A 17,097-nucleotide genomic window follows, 5' to 3' on the forward strand; every position below is an offset into this window, starting at 1 on the left:
GTCACCAGCAATGACCATACTGCAATGCCTAAGCTTTGTGCTTATTAAATTAAGTGGCTTTGGTATACAATTAATACCTTCGTATTGCAGGGAAGAGTGCTTAAGGGCAAACAAGGCAAGCTACGTAGACTCACTAGGCTTAGGCAGTCAGCCACAAAGAAGCTTGTCAACCACAGAAACCTCACTTTATTGTAAAAAAACTTCCTCATCTAAGTGCAACATTTTTTTTCAGCTTCCTGTAGCAGCTCCTGCCTGTGCCCACTATAAGTCACGGTAACTAGAGAATTCAATCCTTGAGAAGTATAAATATAAAATTTGTTAAATGCATTTACTTCACACTAAAGGAGTTCTAATCATATCCAGGTATTGAACTTTAACTAGTCAACCTCTAACCCAAAAACCTCCAGTTAGTTTCATCTTTAATACTTCCATCATCTAGAATCTCGGCCCTGACAACTTCATGGAAAGCAAAAGGGTCTAGTTTCTTTATTGATAAAAGCTAAACAGTACTTCAAGTTTAATGGCATTGTTAAGCTTGAAGGTTTAGACCTAGAGGTTCTGCACATTTGCAAGATGCTTATAGAAGTCAGTGTTGTGTAGGGAAAACCTGTAACAAACACACCCAGGCACTTAACCTCAGTTACATTCTATTTCTTTACTGGTTTTTGAGTGACTTGAGTCTGTTACTGTCTGGGGAGAGAGTCAGGGGAAAACCAGTAGCTGTTTCTTTGTGCCCACTTTCCCAAGACAATCCTGCCCAGGATGTGTGGTCTGCTTTGTACCACAGGCCTGAGGGAGCCAACTTGCATCTACATATTTGAATGCTCACACCTGCACAGTGGGTAGCTGGGAGCTGTCACCACCTCCACTACAATAGACAATAGGTTTGGAAACTTGTCTACTAGGCATCCCAGAAACTGGAAAACCTGGGAAGATTCATTAACAGAAGATTTACCTGAAAGCCCATAAAAAGCATCTAGAGTTATGCAATTTGGTCTGACCCAGCTTCTAATACTGCACATTTGTGGAACTTGAAATAGCATTTTATACTCAGAGTTACTTCAAGTTAACCTGAAGCAAGAACTACACCAGCATTAGACAAACAGTTCTTGGGGAAAATCCTTTACAATTCCACAACAAGAAATAATAATATGGCTACTGAGGAAGGGCAACAAAGCTCTTCAACAGAAGCAAGAATCTGACAAGCTCTGAGCAAGCCATGGAATGAGTGCTATTCAGTTTTACAACTGTTTACATTCAGGTTCACCAGCAGTGAGTAAATTAAGTTCTCTCCATAGTGACCGCTGATTTTATGTCACCCTTTGCTGATTTATTACCCAGAGCCCCAGTCATAATTCCAGGTAGTAATTAAAAGAAACAGTGTCTCAGTGGGAGTAAATTCTGGTTTTAATTATTGCCTACTTTGAAGAGCTATTTCCAAATAGCAATATTCAGCAAACTCATTCCACAGCCTGGTTATGTCCAGTGTCCAGCTTACACAGACATGAGCCTCAGGGATCTTCTCATTAATAAAGTAGCTTAATTTGTAGAGGAATGCAGGGTATTTTTAAACAGCCCATTGTTTCTACCAGTATTTTACACTTCACTTTTAAATGGCAAATCTCTTATAGTCGGACTTGATCTTAAAGGGTCTTTTCCAACCTAAAAAATTCCATGAATCTCCATTACGGTCTCAAAAAAACCCCTAAACAACTGACCTCCTTCATGTTTCCAATGCTATTTATACCAGGCAGATTTCCACACACGTACACAGCTATTCTAATTCCTTAGTAATGCCCTTTCATCACATACCTGCAGTAGGCTCTGAACTGAAGATTATGAAGAAGTCTATCACCCGTGACGTGAAGTCAAAGGCCGTTTGCTGACTGCCATGGACAACAGAGATACTGTGCCGGTCACCATAGCTAGCCCGGGGCATCCCTCCTTGGAATATTATATAAGGAAGCCTTAAGAGAAAGACAGAGCAGTGTATGCTGAAGTAAGGAGTAAGCAAAATTTCAAAGCCATGAAGCAAGTCAAACTGACAGAAAGTTCTCCTAACGTTACTCTGAAGGGCTCTTACATATTGTGCACAGAGCCCTTTAAATGCCTTTAAACAGGTGAGAGTGAAGGGATACACCACCAACTTACCCATTTTTTGTTGTCTGCCAATAGATCTTGGAGATGGCCTTGCAAGGAAAAGGACCTAAGAGAACAGAGGTATTTGCCGTAATTCAAGATGTGCATCTTTACATTATGAAGTTCCTTGTTCTGTTTCACCTAGGTCACCTCAGCCTCCAAGTCAAAGGGAGCCACCTGAATTAGCAGGCACCACCTCCTCAGACCAAGCCACATCAGACAAGTCTTCAGGGACACACTGAGCACTCAGCAAAACAAGGCTTGGACTCAGGGGAAGTTTTGAACCATTACGCTAACAAATAAGTAGTGGAAGTGCTGCTGTAGAAGCTTAGTAATTAGAAAGGATTGTTCAAAACACAGGCATTCCTGAAACTAATGGAAAGGTCATAGAGCTTTAGAAGTTTCTATATGCTTGAAAGATGAGGTCATCCCCATTTGATGTGTTTCAGCAAATCAGAGGCATCATTTCATCACTGCTCAGGTCAACAAGAAGTCCACTTAGCTCACTATTAATTACAGAAGATCCAAGCAACTCCTGCTGAACAGGACACTTGAACTAAAACAAAGAGCTGAATCACCAACATCCTTTATGAAGGACACTAATTTCTTCAACATATTTGCTCTCCACATTCAGGATAGAACTCAACAGTGTAAAGGAATAAAATCCAAGGAAAAAACTGGACTGAAATCCCTTAGTCTAGGCTCACTCAACGCTGCATTTTGCCATCAGGATGAAACACTAGGGAAAACACAACTTGAATACCCTACAGAAGCTCAAAATGAGTTTGAGTTTATACAAATATGCAACAGTTAAACCTCACTTACTGACCATAAGGCATCACGTTCTCCAGAGGCTCAGGCTGCCTGTTGTCACTGGATACTGGCCACTGGGTGTAACTTCCATCGTAGTGACAACTAATGAATTTACTGCCATCCCTCTGCCAATACAGGTTCTCCAGTTGCTGAAGAGAAAGACATACAGTGATTGCTCTCCTCCTCAAAACCAATGCATTCTTAGTAAAAAAAAAACAAAAACAAAAACAAACTTTGGCAGGATTTCCCTGCACCTATTTGTCTTCAGAGTGCTCTGAGAAGAAAAGAGCCCTTCCTCCCCGGCTGACCTGACTTTGGATTGAATTAATACCTGGCTGCCCAAAAAATGATGTGTTGCTTTGTTATTCTGCAGGTCCCAGAGGACAATCAAACCCCTGCTGTATCCAATCAGGATCTGGTCAGGGTTCTTAGGATGCTCCCGAAGAGCTTCCACCAATTCACATGATCGCCTGTTACAGTAATCTTCTGGTACCCTGCAGAAGCAGAAAACCAAGAAAAGTTGATACAAATTAATATGACTGTAACAGTTAAGGCCTAAGAATAAGAAACTAAGCAACAGGAAGTTCAGACAGAAGAGAATAACTACAATCTTTCCACAAATCCTTCAAGCAGCAGAAAAGTCTTACAAGACATCACACTGGGCCTGCCACATGAAGATGCATTCAACCCTATTTTCTTCAGAGAAAACTCAAGGTATGTAATTAGTTCCAGGACTGTAAAGACAGTCTGACTCACCTGCTCTATTCTCTTGTGACCCTTACAGAATAAAGGTAATATAGAAATGTCAGGAGGAAGCAACAATGACATGAAGTAGGACAGTTTTCAGCAGTACTTGAATCTCCAGAGGGACAAAACTCTCATTTGGACAAAGCACCACCAGAAGTTCTCCCTCTGGTCAAAAAAATAAATGTGCAATTCCAGCTAAGGACAACAACTTTTGCAAAAGTAAACACAGGGAACAGGGCATGAGGTTTTCAGATTTACTTCAAGTGTCTCCTCTATAGCTCTACCCACATGCTGTACCTCCACACTGACAGTACTGGGTGGACCAGGACAGAAGCTGTTACTTAACACATACCAGAACCAAAAGTTATTTTCACAGGAGTCATGCAGATCTGAACAATGCTTAACACAACAGTGAGGCCCCAGTACATAACTGAGGGTGACATTTTAACAAAAGATATGTCTGCTCATGGGATTCCACCTCTACCCAGCAATGTCTGCTTGCTCACTCACCACTGCAGCACAGCCTCAGAGGTTATGGTCCTGTCCTCTAGCAGTCTGAGTGATGGAAGCTCCACCACAAAGATGTTGCCACTCTCTGTGCCAAGATACAAGACTTCGCGTGAGGAATGGGGAAGAACAGCTGTAATCTGCGTGGCACTCGGTGGAGACCTGGGGAGGCAGAGAGACTCTCATCAACTGCATGCAAAAAAACCTGTCATTACTGAACCCGAGAGAAGTAACAACAAGGATATTTACAAGTGTCATTTGTTTTATAGGCAGGGATTTTGAGCCAGGCATTATTTTTCTGAAGGAGGAAAACACTAGCTTTAAGATAAATTATGTCAAAAACTTCTGACAAGTGTGTGGACGAAGTCCCAGATGCCTTTTTACAGAAATATCTCTTAAGTGCCCCCAAATGAGCTAAAAATAGCTCACCCAAAGATGAGCTAGATGAAGTGAAACTAAAACCACAGCACTATTTTAAACTTGGACTTCAGGGATGCTCAGATTTATTTAACCTTAAAAGTAACACTCCTCTACACGCAGAAGTGGATGCACAATAACAAGAAAAGATGTCACCCTTTCTAGTGGTAAAACCCTCTTAAAAGGTGGTCTCCCAAGCCCTAGTCAACTCCTACTTGGTTTCCATGGACACCCCTTTAATGGATTCACAAGAACGAGGATCTGTAAGAACAGGACAAGCTCTGGCTGGGACAACACCAGAATCTTCTTATTTGCTTATGCCCAAATTAACTCAAAAACTCTCATGGGTTACCCAGGTGGCCCTTTCAAGGTGAAGCGGTGCTCCTCCCGCAGCTCAGATGCTCCACTGTGCTGCTTCAGGCTCCAGAGATGCAAGCTGTTGTCATCTAGCAATGTCACCAGCTGGCACTACAAAACCACACCACATACTTTTTTTCAGACTCACAGTATTAAATGTAACACAGTAGATCTAGCAATAAAGTTGCTGCTGTTTGTAATTCTCTGCCACAACAGCCCTGAGGAGCCAGCTACAGCTCTTTATAGCAGCGGGTATGCACTGCAGCAACACACTTAGCTAACAGCAAGGGATTTGGGGGAGACAAGGAATAGCCTAAAGGCTGAAAACCCTTTTATATAGGACAAAGGCACAAGCTATCACTGAGTGGGATGGTAAGGATTTAGGCTCTTGATCAGGCTATGCTGTGAAGCTCAGCCAGGCAGCTGCAGGCTGTTAGCTCGCCACCTTCTCAGCATGGTTTGCTGCAACACACCCCAGCTTTGGGTGGGGCTGATACAGTCTACTACACCACACTCCTTGCATTCTTCATGTCCAACCTCATTCTGGAGGGTTGTGTCAGAGTCCTTTTATGAGCCCAGCCCTGCTGGCTGTATGTTCAAATTGAAGCATTTTACCTGCTGAAGCCACACCTGCTGCAACACTCCCCGTGGGAGTTTCAGTTTATACCATTATTTAAGCAAACATCCAAAACCGCCTCAAGAATTGAATCCCTCTCAGAGAGGCCACTCGTGCTATACTGGGGGCATGAGGAAACTAAGTATGTGGCCAAAACACCAGTCTGCCAGTCAAGGGAAGGGAGAGTGGTTAGACAGGCAACCAGACATTTGGAAAATACTGCTTTCCTATTTTTAGTTTGTGGCAATAACTGTTCAGCAATCCCCAGCAGCAAGATTCAATAGCCCGAAACACAAAGGCAACAAGGTTAACAGCAGGAGAGGTTAGCAGTACTGTTTTGAACTCCTGAAAGATAATTAAATCAGTCCAGCAGCAGCTACTGTTCTATCTGTTCTGCAGAAGAAAGACCACCGTGGCCTACAGAAAGAACAGGGGCTGCAAAAGGAAAAGAAAATTCTCACTTCTGCAGCCGATTGCCTGAGCTATTCTGGCCTTATTACCATTCCCAATATGTTGCTTGAGATAAATGACTGACAGTTCCAAACAAAGCTACTCTTAAGTTTTACTGAGCATCTCCACAGCAACAAGTGCTACTGAAAGCACCAAATGCACTAGGATAAGCATTCCTGACCAAGTAGCATTTGAATATACTTGGTAACAGGAGCCTAGATGCGTGGAACAAAGTCATCACCTGTTTGAGAGGGGTCTAAGTCACAAAAGTACTGAAAATACACTTACCTGATCAGGTATAAAGTGAATCTGCATTACAGTATTGTTTTCTTCATGTAAGCCCATGAACTCCACACCAGGAGCACCATATCTAGAGAGTCTGTTGAGGATCTACAGTATTTAAGATGACCCACAGCTACAATTAATTGCTAAGAAGCTTGCAAGCAAGCAAGCAGAAAAGAGATTAGTTTGAAACCCTGGTTTACAGTTAGTGGCCTGGACTGAAAAGAACCAATGCAAATCTACTTGGATTTTATATTCTCGTGGCAGGCTTTGCACACTACAGAACATGGATGTTTATTTCACCCTTTGAGCACATGCAGAAGAGGTGCCTAGACCCTGGTTTTGTTTTTTTTCTCAGGGATGTTTAGCGGTTTCCCAGACAGTACAATCCTGCTTAACTAATTTGTAACCAAGAGACAGATGGCTACCGCCCTAATGTGGAGTCCAGCCTCTGAACACAAACACCACCAGGAATGAATGATTAAGCAGGCAGAGACAGCACCAACTTTTCCTTTCTGGGCTGAGCAATATGCCTGTTTTAAGGCTTGCCTGGCTGGTACTGTGCCATGGGAATCACCTCAGCACCTCACGTTGACACTACAGTCAGACTGGATGTCATTAGCTTAAAAAGTCACCAGCTTCAATGTTTAGGTTTTGAATGCTTGGATGGTCAAAATCTCAGGAAGCTGAAGTGATTTCTGACTGCAGTTTTAACCTTTGAAATAGCATTGCTTTAAACAAACAAAAAAACACAACAAACAAAAACAAAAAGGAATTCTGTCCCACCAAATACTTAAACAACCCTGGAATTTACAACATGAAGGATTGCTAAACTTAGGCCAGATCTAGTCTAGCCCTCTGCACAGCAGAAGCAAAGAGCCTTGTCTAATACCTGCATCAGCTCAGCTTCTAATTGAGCTATAATTCAGCTCTTGGCAAAAGACTGCCATTCTGATCAAACTGAAACCACTTCAACTGTTCCAGTGTTCAGGAAGCCTTGTTTGCAAATTTATACTTAGTCTGATTTTTTTTTTACAGTATCTTTGAAGCTGCATCTTGTGGTGAATTCAGAGCAACCCAGCCCAAGCTGTCCAAAAGGATACAGTTTGATGGCTCCCGAGCGCGTTCCAATGGCCATAAGGCGCAGAAATGGGCTGTAGCCCAGTGCACTGGGTTGGTGGGGAAATCCATGTTCCACAGTCTGGCAGAGAGAAAGGAAAACTCATCATCAACAGGATGTTTCATGGGCATTGCTACATACAGATTTAAAAAAAAAAACCAACCAGAAGTTAAATATTGCATAGCAGTCTGAAATATGGCATTTCATGGCAGATTTTTCTGTTGAGAGGCGTTCAAACAGGTTAGATTCACTGAACAACCACCTACAGGTGTATCTATCCCAAGAATCCCTGGCTCTGCAGCCAGGATATGCAGAAGTGTAACAGAAATGAAAGAGAAATATTCTGAAAACTGTAACCCAAGCAGCTCTTTATGTTAAGATTATAAATAACTCTGCATAAGCACAGCTTACTCAGCCAGCACAATCACTCCATCACTCCACATCAACTTTACTTTTGTAAACCAGCTGCTCAGCACAATTTCAGTCTGTCACAAATACTGCACGCTATAAGGTCAGCTTTATCTGCCAAATTCCACAAGGGTCAGCCCTCATGACCTCCTCTTACTGACTGACATCAAGAAATGGTGCAAAGTTATGAAAAACTTTTGAGTATCAGTGCTCATGAAGAAAAGCAAGCATCTTTCCTATGGGGCAGTTAGGAAAACTGATGTATCTGAGTCAATTTTCCAGATGTAGCACAAGGAACAGTGGAATTTAATGAGAGCAGGAGCCTGCTAGGCAACCTCAGAATAATTCTAAGCCATTTAGTAATAAAAAGATGATTGTCATTATCATGGGGAGTACTATGTTGCTAAGCCTTAGCAGCCAATTTACACTGCACCAAGAGGAAGATGTGGAGCATGTTGCACACACCAGGCATTTGCACACTATGGAATCATGTTCTGCCATACAGGATGCAACTAAACCACTTATGAAATAGTTCAGTCAAGTTTTTAGAAGTGCTAATGTACAGCTATTATGATGGTTTAGACAGAACAAGTATGCATGAGTGTTCAACAACATAAAGCTGTGCAAAGAGGGATTGGCATGGCCAAAGATTAACAGGGCTACTTCCTGGAAAACATGGCTATCCTCACAGTCCCAGCTTCTGGAAAATGTGTTCTTTTAAGCTAAGCTGGTCATCAACAGAATAGAAATCTGTTACAAAAAGCCTGAGGACTACTCACACAAAAAAAGCAAAGCACTGTTCATCTACAAAAGCAAGGTCTTGCACCTCAGTCCCATCCTCATTTCCATCATGTCTTTGAGACAGAACTACCACATGAATTGGCTTTCTGGTTTATTCAACTTAGAAGTAACACCTGGACTTTATTTCCTGTAGAGTGATTTCCCAACTTAATCCCTTGCAGGAGAATCAAATAAAGCCAGTTTCATTTCTGTGGTCACACCATCAGCCTGAGGTGCTCCCAGCTGCAACAAAGTAGTTTAATGCCCCTTCATTGTTCCTGCTCAAAGACAGGCAAAGGAGGATATGGTTAACTCCATAGTCTGCCAGACTGCTTCAGTATTAGCCATTTAATCACAATTCATAAATTGTAAAAATAGACTTCCTTCCTCTAAATCAGTTACCCCAGTCTAAGGTCCTGTTAGGGAAAGATGAGCCATTTTAGAAGATACAAAATTGGAAATACTAGAACATTTCCCAATTTTCCACTTGCCAACTCATAAGGCTGGGCAAAGGATTAGTTACTCATTTTTAAACTTTTATATGTAGTAAACTAAGATACTACTGGCTCCAAGATCACTGAGTTTATGTCCCTTTACGATAACTTCATCTCCAGCCTTATTTATATTCTAAGAAGGTAATTTAAACGTTGTTTGTATTATTAAATACAAATTCTGAGAAGTCACTATTTTTCAAGTCACCCTTGAAGCTATTGCTCACCAACCTTTGCTTAGCTACATATATAAAACCTCCTAGAGTATGAAATTAAGAACTTATCTGTGGACTCTGAATTGAAACAGGGCAGTTTGTTACTCCAACACAGGCAAATAGGAATTTCAACTCCTGAGACAAGACAGAAAGGCTTCCTATTGTCAAAGCTGTGTGAAGCCATGGTATACAATTCTGCAAAGAAGATTCAAGGGAACAAGTTATCTTAACAACGAATCAGACATTTAATTGCATCAGGTGTAGCGTGGGCAACAGACACCATTCTACTCCTCTTCAAAACAGTGTGAGGAGCTTGTTAGGGAAACACCAGTGTCATTCCACTGATAGTTTTAGTTTCAGCTTTTTCAGTCACTGCACTGCCATGTCACCAGCACAACTAGCTGCCATTTTCAATGAAACATCCATTAGAAACAGTGTTTGAGAGATGTCTTCCAGCCTAGAAGATAAGGCTTTAGCCATAATTCTCACAATAGAAAACCCTGACTTATACAATACTGTACTGCCTGTAAGGAAGCTCTCAATAGTAGCCTTAATGTTGGCTAAATTATATCTTTGTCCTGATGTGTTAATTTGTAAACACATTAGACAAGTCAATAAAAGCTTTAATTTTCAAGTAGGAGACCTATGAACTGCATAACCAGGTGTGCCATTCAGTAACAATTACAGGAGGGTAATCTTGAAATCTTCCCTCCAATAGAAATCTTCCCTCCTTCAATAGAAAATGTGAAGTATTCTCCTCTCCCATAGACACGTTGGAAAAGATACAATAACTACTACATCCAGGAGTAAACCCTTACTAATAGAAGGCCACTACAGAAAACAGAGGCACAAGAGGAAAGTATCAGTAACAACCACAGTGTGTTACACAACTGCTTATGCAGTAAATTACTCATGGTTTCTGATAGCTTTGAATCTTCAACCAAGATGCCCATAAGACACGTGGTTCATTTCCATAGCCAGGCAAGAAAGGCAGCAGCTTTTTGGCTGTATTTGACACCACCAGGACAAGGCATTCACATTCACTGTCCTGATTACCCAGATCCTTTCTTACGCTTATTTACACCCAGTTGTTAAATCACATCAAGTCAGCTTTTACGCTGGCCTCTCCTTCCCTCTCTCAGGCAGCTTTCATCAGCCAATCCTTTCACCTGCTCAGCAGGTAAACTCAGCAGGGGGGAGGAAGGGGGCAGAAGGCAGGAGAGGTTACAATGGAGCCTTTCAGCAGAGCTGAAATAAGAAACTAGAGTGCCCGCGATGTGCCCTCCCTCCTCAAAGGGGCCTTTGTTTCTCTGAGGAAAGGTAGGAGCTTTCGTTTTCATTTTCCTCAGATCACAGATTTGTCAGACTCGGCAGAAGTCCGCCTGATGTCACAGCGCTAACTAACAGAAATGCCTCATGCCAGGCATATTTACTGCAGGAAAAATGCGGCCAAACTTAACAGTTGTTCCCAGCCCACACTAAAGCTGTGAAGATAAAATTCAGTGCTGTCTTCCTCCTTTCATTTCTCTCCACTTCTGCTCTCAGGTCGTTTTATGACCAAGCAGAGACAAACCCGACCACAGGTAACACGAACCCTGCACCTTTGTTAATGTGTCTTTTGAAGAAACAATGAGTCTGTGTTAAATCTACTTCACATAGACACTAATTCAGATTTTAGGTAAACTATCCATCACACCCATCAGCAAAGGGCTAGGAAAACTGAAAAGAGGGGAAAAAAAACACAAAGCCATAAATTAAATTCAGTGTTCCCAGTTTGGTAACATTCAGCTGTAAGACAGGCTGGTTCACCTGTACGTTACCCATTATCTAGTCTGACAATGCCAGCCTGAACATGTTTGTTCTGCAGGGCTTGGACTCAGCCAAAGGCATCCAAATACTACTTCCAAAAGCAGGATAAACTTAAAGTAGCAGAGTGCCAAGTCCACATACCTTATCCTTCATTCTATCCACTGAGCTAAAAACAGATACTTGCAACAGGTACACACAAGTATGGGAAGTTCTTACTCATACAGAGAAACAGATATGCAAAGCTAAGTGACTACCAGAATTTCAGAAGGTGTTTTTTTGAAAAAAACACAAGTTTGAGGACAGTCTGAATGTCCATCAGCCCTTTAAAACCACCTGGACCACTTCTTATCTGGCACAGCTATGCAATAGGGAAACAGTAAAAAGACTGCAACCTTTTTACACTCAGGGGAGTAAACAAACAAGAAAAAACTCACCACCACCAATTAAGACTACTTTTTAAATTTAAGTCCATGACTAGGTCAGCATGGCCAAATACACTGCAATATATTGACGTGAAACTTGTGTGACATCCTGAATTCATGCTCAAGTTCAGTGTAAACAATAAAATGAGAGCAGGTATCCCCAGCACTTTTAAGGTACAGATTTAGTTACTACCAGCATCACACACCAAAGAGGTGCAAATACACCGTGCAGTTTCTCTGATCAGCAATTTCATAGTCCCACAAAATATTTCCCAAGCAGGTTCTTAACCAGAGGTGTTTCACAGACCTCAAATAACAAGCATTTAAAAACTTGCTTGCCAGCACTAATGTGCTTGCTTTACTAGCACGTTAGACAAGGGTAATCTTGGCACAGAAAGTACTATATTTCTTGGCTGCTTGAAACCACAGCCTTCAACAGATCAGAATTAAGGCCTGACTTTCCCAGATCTTCTCAGTCTACTTAGCTGTGAGTAGAAGTTTACTGTATCAAAAGAGGCTTTCAAATGATCCATTATGTCTGGAAATACTGGAATAGGACACACCAGACTTAAAATAAAAACAACACCAAAAACTTTATGCAAGAAAAAAGTATAATGTATAAGATTCTAGTACAAGGCAATGGGATAATGTCCATTCCCTTTCCAATTCTTGTCAGAAAAGACAAAGCTACTGTAGCTTAAAAGTGCAAATGCATTTTGCAAAGCCTTTAATTACCAAGTTGTTAATGACAGTAAAACATTAGGAAGTGTCCGAAGTAGTCTCCTCCCTAGAAACAAGATGCAATATTTCCCTTCAGGATTGAATCAAATGGAGTCAAAAATCCTGATGCCAACTTCTAATGTATTTGGAAGTTTCCCTCTGCTGCAAAAGCTAGTTCTTTCAATCCTGTTTTGCATCTTCCAAATTAGTCTGTCTCAGGCACATTAAGTTTAGCCAAACATCCTCATAAGAGAAAGGCATATTCAAGAAGAGACATCCCTGAAACAGCGAAGGTTTTTCCAAGGTACATACAATTTTAAATGCTTGTAAGCAATTCTGACCCATCCCTGGAACATCTTTTCTGAAGTTGACGTTGCATTCAACTAAATGCAAGCAACTCAATCCTGGTCTTCATTTACTGAAAGTGTTTCTGTATCTGCACGAGCATTTCCTTACAAAAGCAAGCAGAAAACGGGCCTGAAGCACTTGAGTTCCTTTTGTCTCCCCAATGGGAGGGAGGTATGCATGGAAATGGTGTGGTTTACTACCAAATCCCATTAAATCATACAGCTTAAAGATCCAAAATGCACTTTAAGTATATATCTACTCTAGAATTTTAACAAATCAAGGAGGTTATTTCCTAGGCTGACTTCATTTATCCATTATGCTTCTCAGCGAAATTCCTTTTAAACCTTGCAAATACAAACCCTACAAATGTATTTCTGATACCCAATGAAGCAGCCATTAGCATAGCAATTAATGAATACTATGCATGTACAAAGATTAAAGCACCATGTTGCCAGCTGGGGCTCAAAACCAAAATTGCCCAGTGTAGGATGGGTAGCACAGCCATTGCTTTTTCCTCTTCAGAGAGAAAAGAAAAACAACAAGATACAGATTCAGACTAAGATAACAGCAAATTAATAATTAATGGCCACTGTGCTGAGTAGATGCTACCACATTTCTACCACAGACTTTTAAATTCACATATAAAAGGAGAGGTATACTTATAAAGCCAAATTACAGTAATGGACAAAGAACTCTGGTTTCAGCTGCATCATAAGTTGTGGCTTATGTGGATCTTTAGAAAAATGTTTGCTTTTGTAGCAGTAAAGACTACCTATAACATAAGCAGCCACAGCACATAACGGGACAAACTACAGAACACTCAGAGTATATAAAAGCTGCTGTGAAGATCTCTTCTTTCAGCCAGTGCCACTCACCAGCATGACAATACCCTTTTTCTTAACAACGAAAGCCAGAACTGAGAACATACTCATGAGCTTGAAGAAAACTAGTCAGGCACATGAGGGGGAAAAAAGGACAGAACTGAAAAAGAGAACAAACCACCTCTCCTAAATTTAACTGTTCCACCCACACTCAAGTAGTTTTTTCTTTCCTGTACCCTGTGCAGTGGCTCAGGATGGATCTGACTTCCACACACATGCCTTGAAGTTTGAGGAAAGCACCATACCTTGTTAAACTGGAAAAGATCACGTTTAAGCCTCTCTCTCACTGGATCATGTCCGGGTCTTAAGAACCTTCTCATCTTCCTTGCTGTAGTATCTTGGCACCAAAACTCCTAACAAGAACAACAAAAAAAGCCATATAAACAGGAGCAGCCTGAAAAGAGAAGCCAGCAGAAGTAGGTTATTTATTTTGGTTTACCAGGTAACAGAAATCAGCCAGAGTAGAATGAGACAACACAGCTATCAAGTAACTAAAACTTGATACCACACAGAGCAGCATCTCTGGGACAGGACTTACACATGACCATTTTTACATTGCTAAAACAAACCAGTACAGATAAGCCAAGAGGATTTTAGAAGAGTTTTTACACTTGGCCATTTTGCAGTCACTTCAGAGGACCTTACCCAAAGGAAGGCAAGCAAAACTGCAGCGTTTGCATAAACGTTTAGACAAACCCAATCTAAACACTAACTTCCAGGCTCACAGACACTATTGACCAGTATCAGTTTTCACCCCAGGTAACCCTCCAGCTATTGAGCTAAAAAGGGAAAGAATCACATTTTCAGCTCCCTCCATGGGTACAGCAGAAAGGGCACCGTGCTGCCTGCAGGGTAGCTGTGTTAATTATTAACTTGCTTTTGTAAAATACCAAGCCTGACACCCTGCTCAAGGTGGGGGTAGGGAAAGGAAATTTTGCACCTGCAGTTCAACATTCAGCCAGAAATGCAAGCATTTCTTTCAGTGTATCTCACTGCCTTGTCTCTCACAGCACAAGAAGGATCCACAAAGGACAAATTAGACCCAATTTGCAGTCTAGCAATCACACTGGAGATACCAGGCTACAGCCTCCTATTCTGTACAGCTCAAGAATTCTGTCACATCTCCCCTCTGCTGAAGTGCTGAGTGGCAAGTAAAACTCTGCCAATCCCATCCTGGAAACTTACCTTGGCAGAAGTGATCCTGCCTGCCCTGGTGACCATTCAGAAGTTCCAGTTTCCACTGCACAGACAGTTCAGCTGCTCCTGAAGCAGCTACTAGACACTCCACTCAGTATTTTAATTTGTTGAACAGGAAATTATAGCAATTTACCCTGTACACAACATACTCTGAGGTGCAGTAAAGAATCTGTACAGATATTCTACTGTAATCCCTCATCAGAAGAGGTACACACATAGGTACAGTAAGGTGGGGAGCAGAGAAGGCCAGTGTCAGAAGGGCAGAGTGGGACCAGGAGCTTTAAAGGGACTGTCAAGTGAATGGAGGCCCCTGGACCCTTCCAACTGTGGGGCTGGAGGGAGGAAAGTTTTCACAGCCTATTTCTATAGCTGGCAAACACAGTGGCTATCTGTATGCTCCTGACAATAACCATGGCCTTTGGATAATGACTTAAATCAGTCATTCCTGAGGAGCCTGAATTGTTTTTCAAATGGTTTCTAGCAAGGCCTTTCCAACTGTGAAGGACCAAAAAAAGGAAATGCTATTATTAACAGGATGCTCCACAGCCGTATTTTGCTAAGTCCCTTCAGAAACTCCCCAAGCTAGAACTTGCACCTCTTCATTGCATTACTCCCCTTTTACCTTTTGCTCACACTCCAAAATCTCCAGCCACCCACACAGTACTGTCCAGAGCTCATGAAGAGGACTGCAATACAGTCCTGGTTCGGAGGGCCAGAAGATCACATCAGCACCACAAGCCTTAGTCACTCAGTGACTTAAAATCACTAGGACCTCCACTCACCACAGAGAAAAGTGGCTCTGAGCAGGCAGTAACAGGCATCTGTGTTCATGCACCATGTCACCAGCACATACAGGGGTGAAGAACAGGCACAGAAGCACATCTAGCAGGGGGCTCCAAAACAGAGACGAAGAATAAAAGTGTAGTTTACTTGGAAAACACACCCTTAGACAGTGACTTAGGTACCTCAACTGAAATTTCAAAAATTGTAACAAATCATAAATGTGCTTTCCTCAGACATTCCTAAAACAGAGACATATTTACCCAGGGCTAGATTTACTCTTAAGTCTGCAAAAGCTACAGAGCAGTGACAGGCTGCTGTGCTATGCATGGAGAGTACATCACACCCATGTCTAACACAGTTTGCCCTTAGCCAGACAAGGAAAGTGCCAGAGACGCACCCTTTCCCACTGTCAATCAATATCCTGGGACCTGTTAAACTAGGCAAACCCACAGAAAAACTCTACTAATTATGCTCCCCACTTTAGAAAAGAGTTCTCAGCTGTGATACCAGAGACAAACTCACAAGCAAAGAAAGAAGAGTAGCCTTTGAAAGAGACACAAACTTTATATTTAACCACCTGCTACAATGTTTCATCCTGAAATATTAATTACATCTAGAAGCATGTTTTTTAACCTGCTTATGCAAGAGATCTAAGCATTCACACTCCAGCCCACAACAACTTGCTCAACTGGCTAAGGAGCATAGTAGCTCAGAATCAAGCAGTAACTCACTTGAAAAAATGTCATCCTGGCAAGCCGATGTGTCCATTACAATCAGAGAGCAAAATGCATGCAACCAAAGTCACCTCTCATTGACTTGTGCCAGGCTTTAACGCCTGACAAAGAATTCATGAGTGCCACAGCATGGGAGGAGATGAGAGAAAAAGCAGTTTTGAATAAAGGCTACGAAGAAACAGCAAACAGAAAGGCAACCTCGGTAGCTCAGGCTGTTCAAGTGGAATTCTTATTAAAAGTTCACAAGTCAATGAGATTAATTTTCTTTTCAGTACAATAAGCAAGTGCCTTTTCCAATTCTAGAAAAACAAAGATTCCACAATTGGTATAACCTTATCTTCCAGCTGTACATTTATATATCAGCAGACCAGTGTCTCTACCACATACGTTCGCTGTCTTACATAAAACACCCATCCCATGTGCTCTGCAGCTGTTTGCCAGTCAGCATTTACTACCATATGGTAATAGTTGTGGCTACCAGTAGCCAGGGAGGAATTCTCCAGTAGCCTCTGAAGCCATGCCAGGTCTGCATGTATCTAATGTGCTTATTTTCCAGGGAAGCAATTCTTCAGGCTTTCAAAGATGAGCCTTTTACCAGAAATTATGTGCAACATTGTCTAAGATGCATTGAGGTCAGCTGTTTGTAGACAACAACAGCCCAAGGCTGAGTTAATCCCAATTTTGCTCATCTTCAGTACATGGACACCTTACAGGAAAGCTCATAGTGCCCTGTACATTGAGCTCCTGCTACTTCATCAGCTGAAAGCTTAGCTAAATATGAGGAGGTACTCTTTCTCACCTCATTTGATTAGATCCACCCTCAAAACAAAAGCTCATCACTATTCATATAGAAAGGCAATG

The 17,097-nt window shown here is 41.7% G+C and overlaps 1 protein-coding gene across 5 annotated transcripts in view; it reads right to left on the reverse strand.

Moving 5' to 3' along the window:
* Nucleotides 1-17,097, reverse strand: part of LLGL2 (LLGL scribble cell polarity complex component 2) — a 33,167-nt gene that overhangs the window by 12,050 nt on the left and 4,020 nt on the right. For 4 of the 5 annotated variants that reach the window (XM_051634747.1, XM_051634748.1, XM_051634746.1 and 1 more), the window contains 9 exons: nucleotides 13,768-13,875; nucleotides 7,432-7,529; nucleotides 6,335-6,416; nucleotides 4,976-5,091; nucleotides 4,210-4,368; nucleotides 3,284-3,446; nucleotides 2,969-3,101; nucleotides 2,152-2,206; nucleotides 1,813-1,967 (listed from right to left, as the gene is read on the reverse strand). In XM_051634747.1, the coding sequence (XP_051490707.1) occupies nucleotides 1,813-1,967; nucleotides 2,152-2,206; nucleotides 2,969-3,101; nucleotides 3,284-3,446; nucleotides 4,210-4,368; nucleotides 4,976-5,091; nucleotides 6,335-6,416; nucleotides 7,432-7,529; nucleotides 13,768-13,842 (1,036 nt within the window). In that variant the 5' untranslated portion in view covers nucleotides 13,843-13,875. Of the gene's footprint in view, nucleotides 1-1,812; nucleotides 1,968-2,151; nucleotides 2,207-2,968; nucleotides 3,102-3,283; nucleotides 3,447-4,209; nucleotides 4,369-4,975; nucleotides 5,092-6,334; nucleotides 6,417-7,431; nucleotides 7,530-13,767; nucleotides 13,876-13,961; nucleotides 14,168-17,097 lie in introns of those variants that run through there. The other variant, XM_051634749.1, reaches the window with a different exon arrangement.

Source organism: Apus apus, chromosome 17, assembly GCF_020740795.1.
Source record: "Apus apus isolate bApuApu2 chromosome 17, bApuApu2.pri.cur, whole genome shotgun sequence".
Lineage (NCBI taxonomy): Eukaryota > Metazoa > Chordata > Aves > Apodiformes > Apodidae > Apus > Apus apus.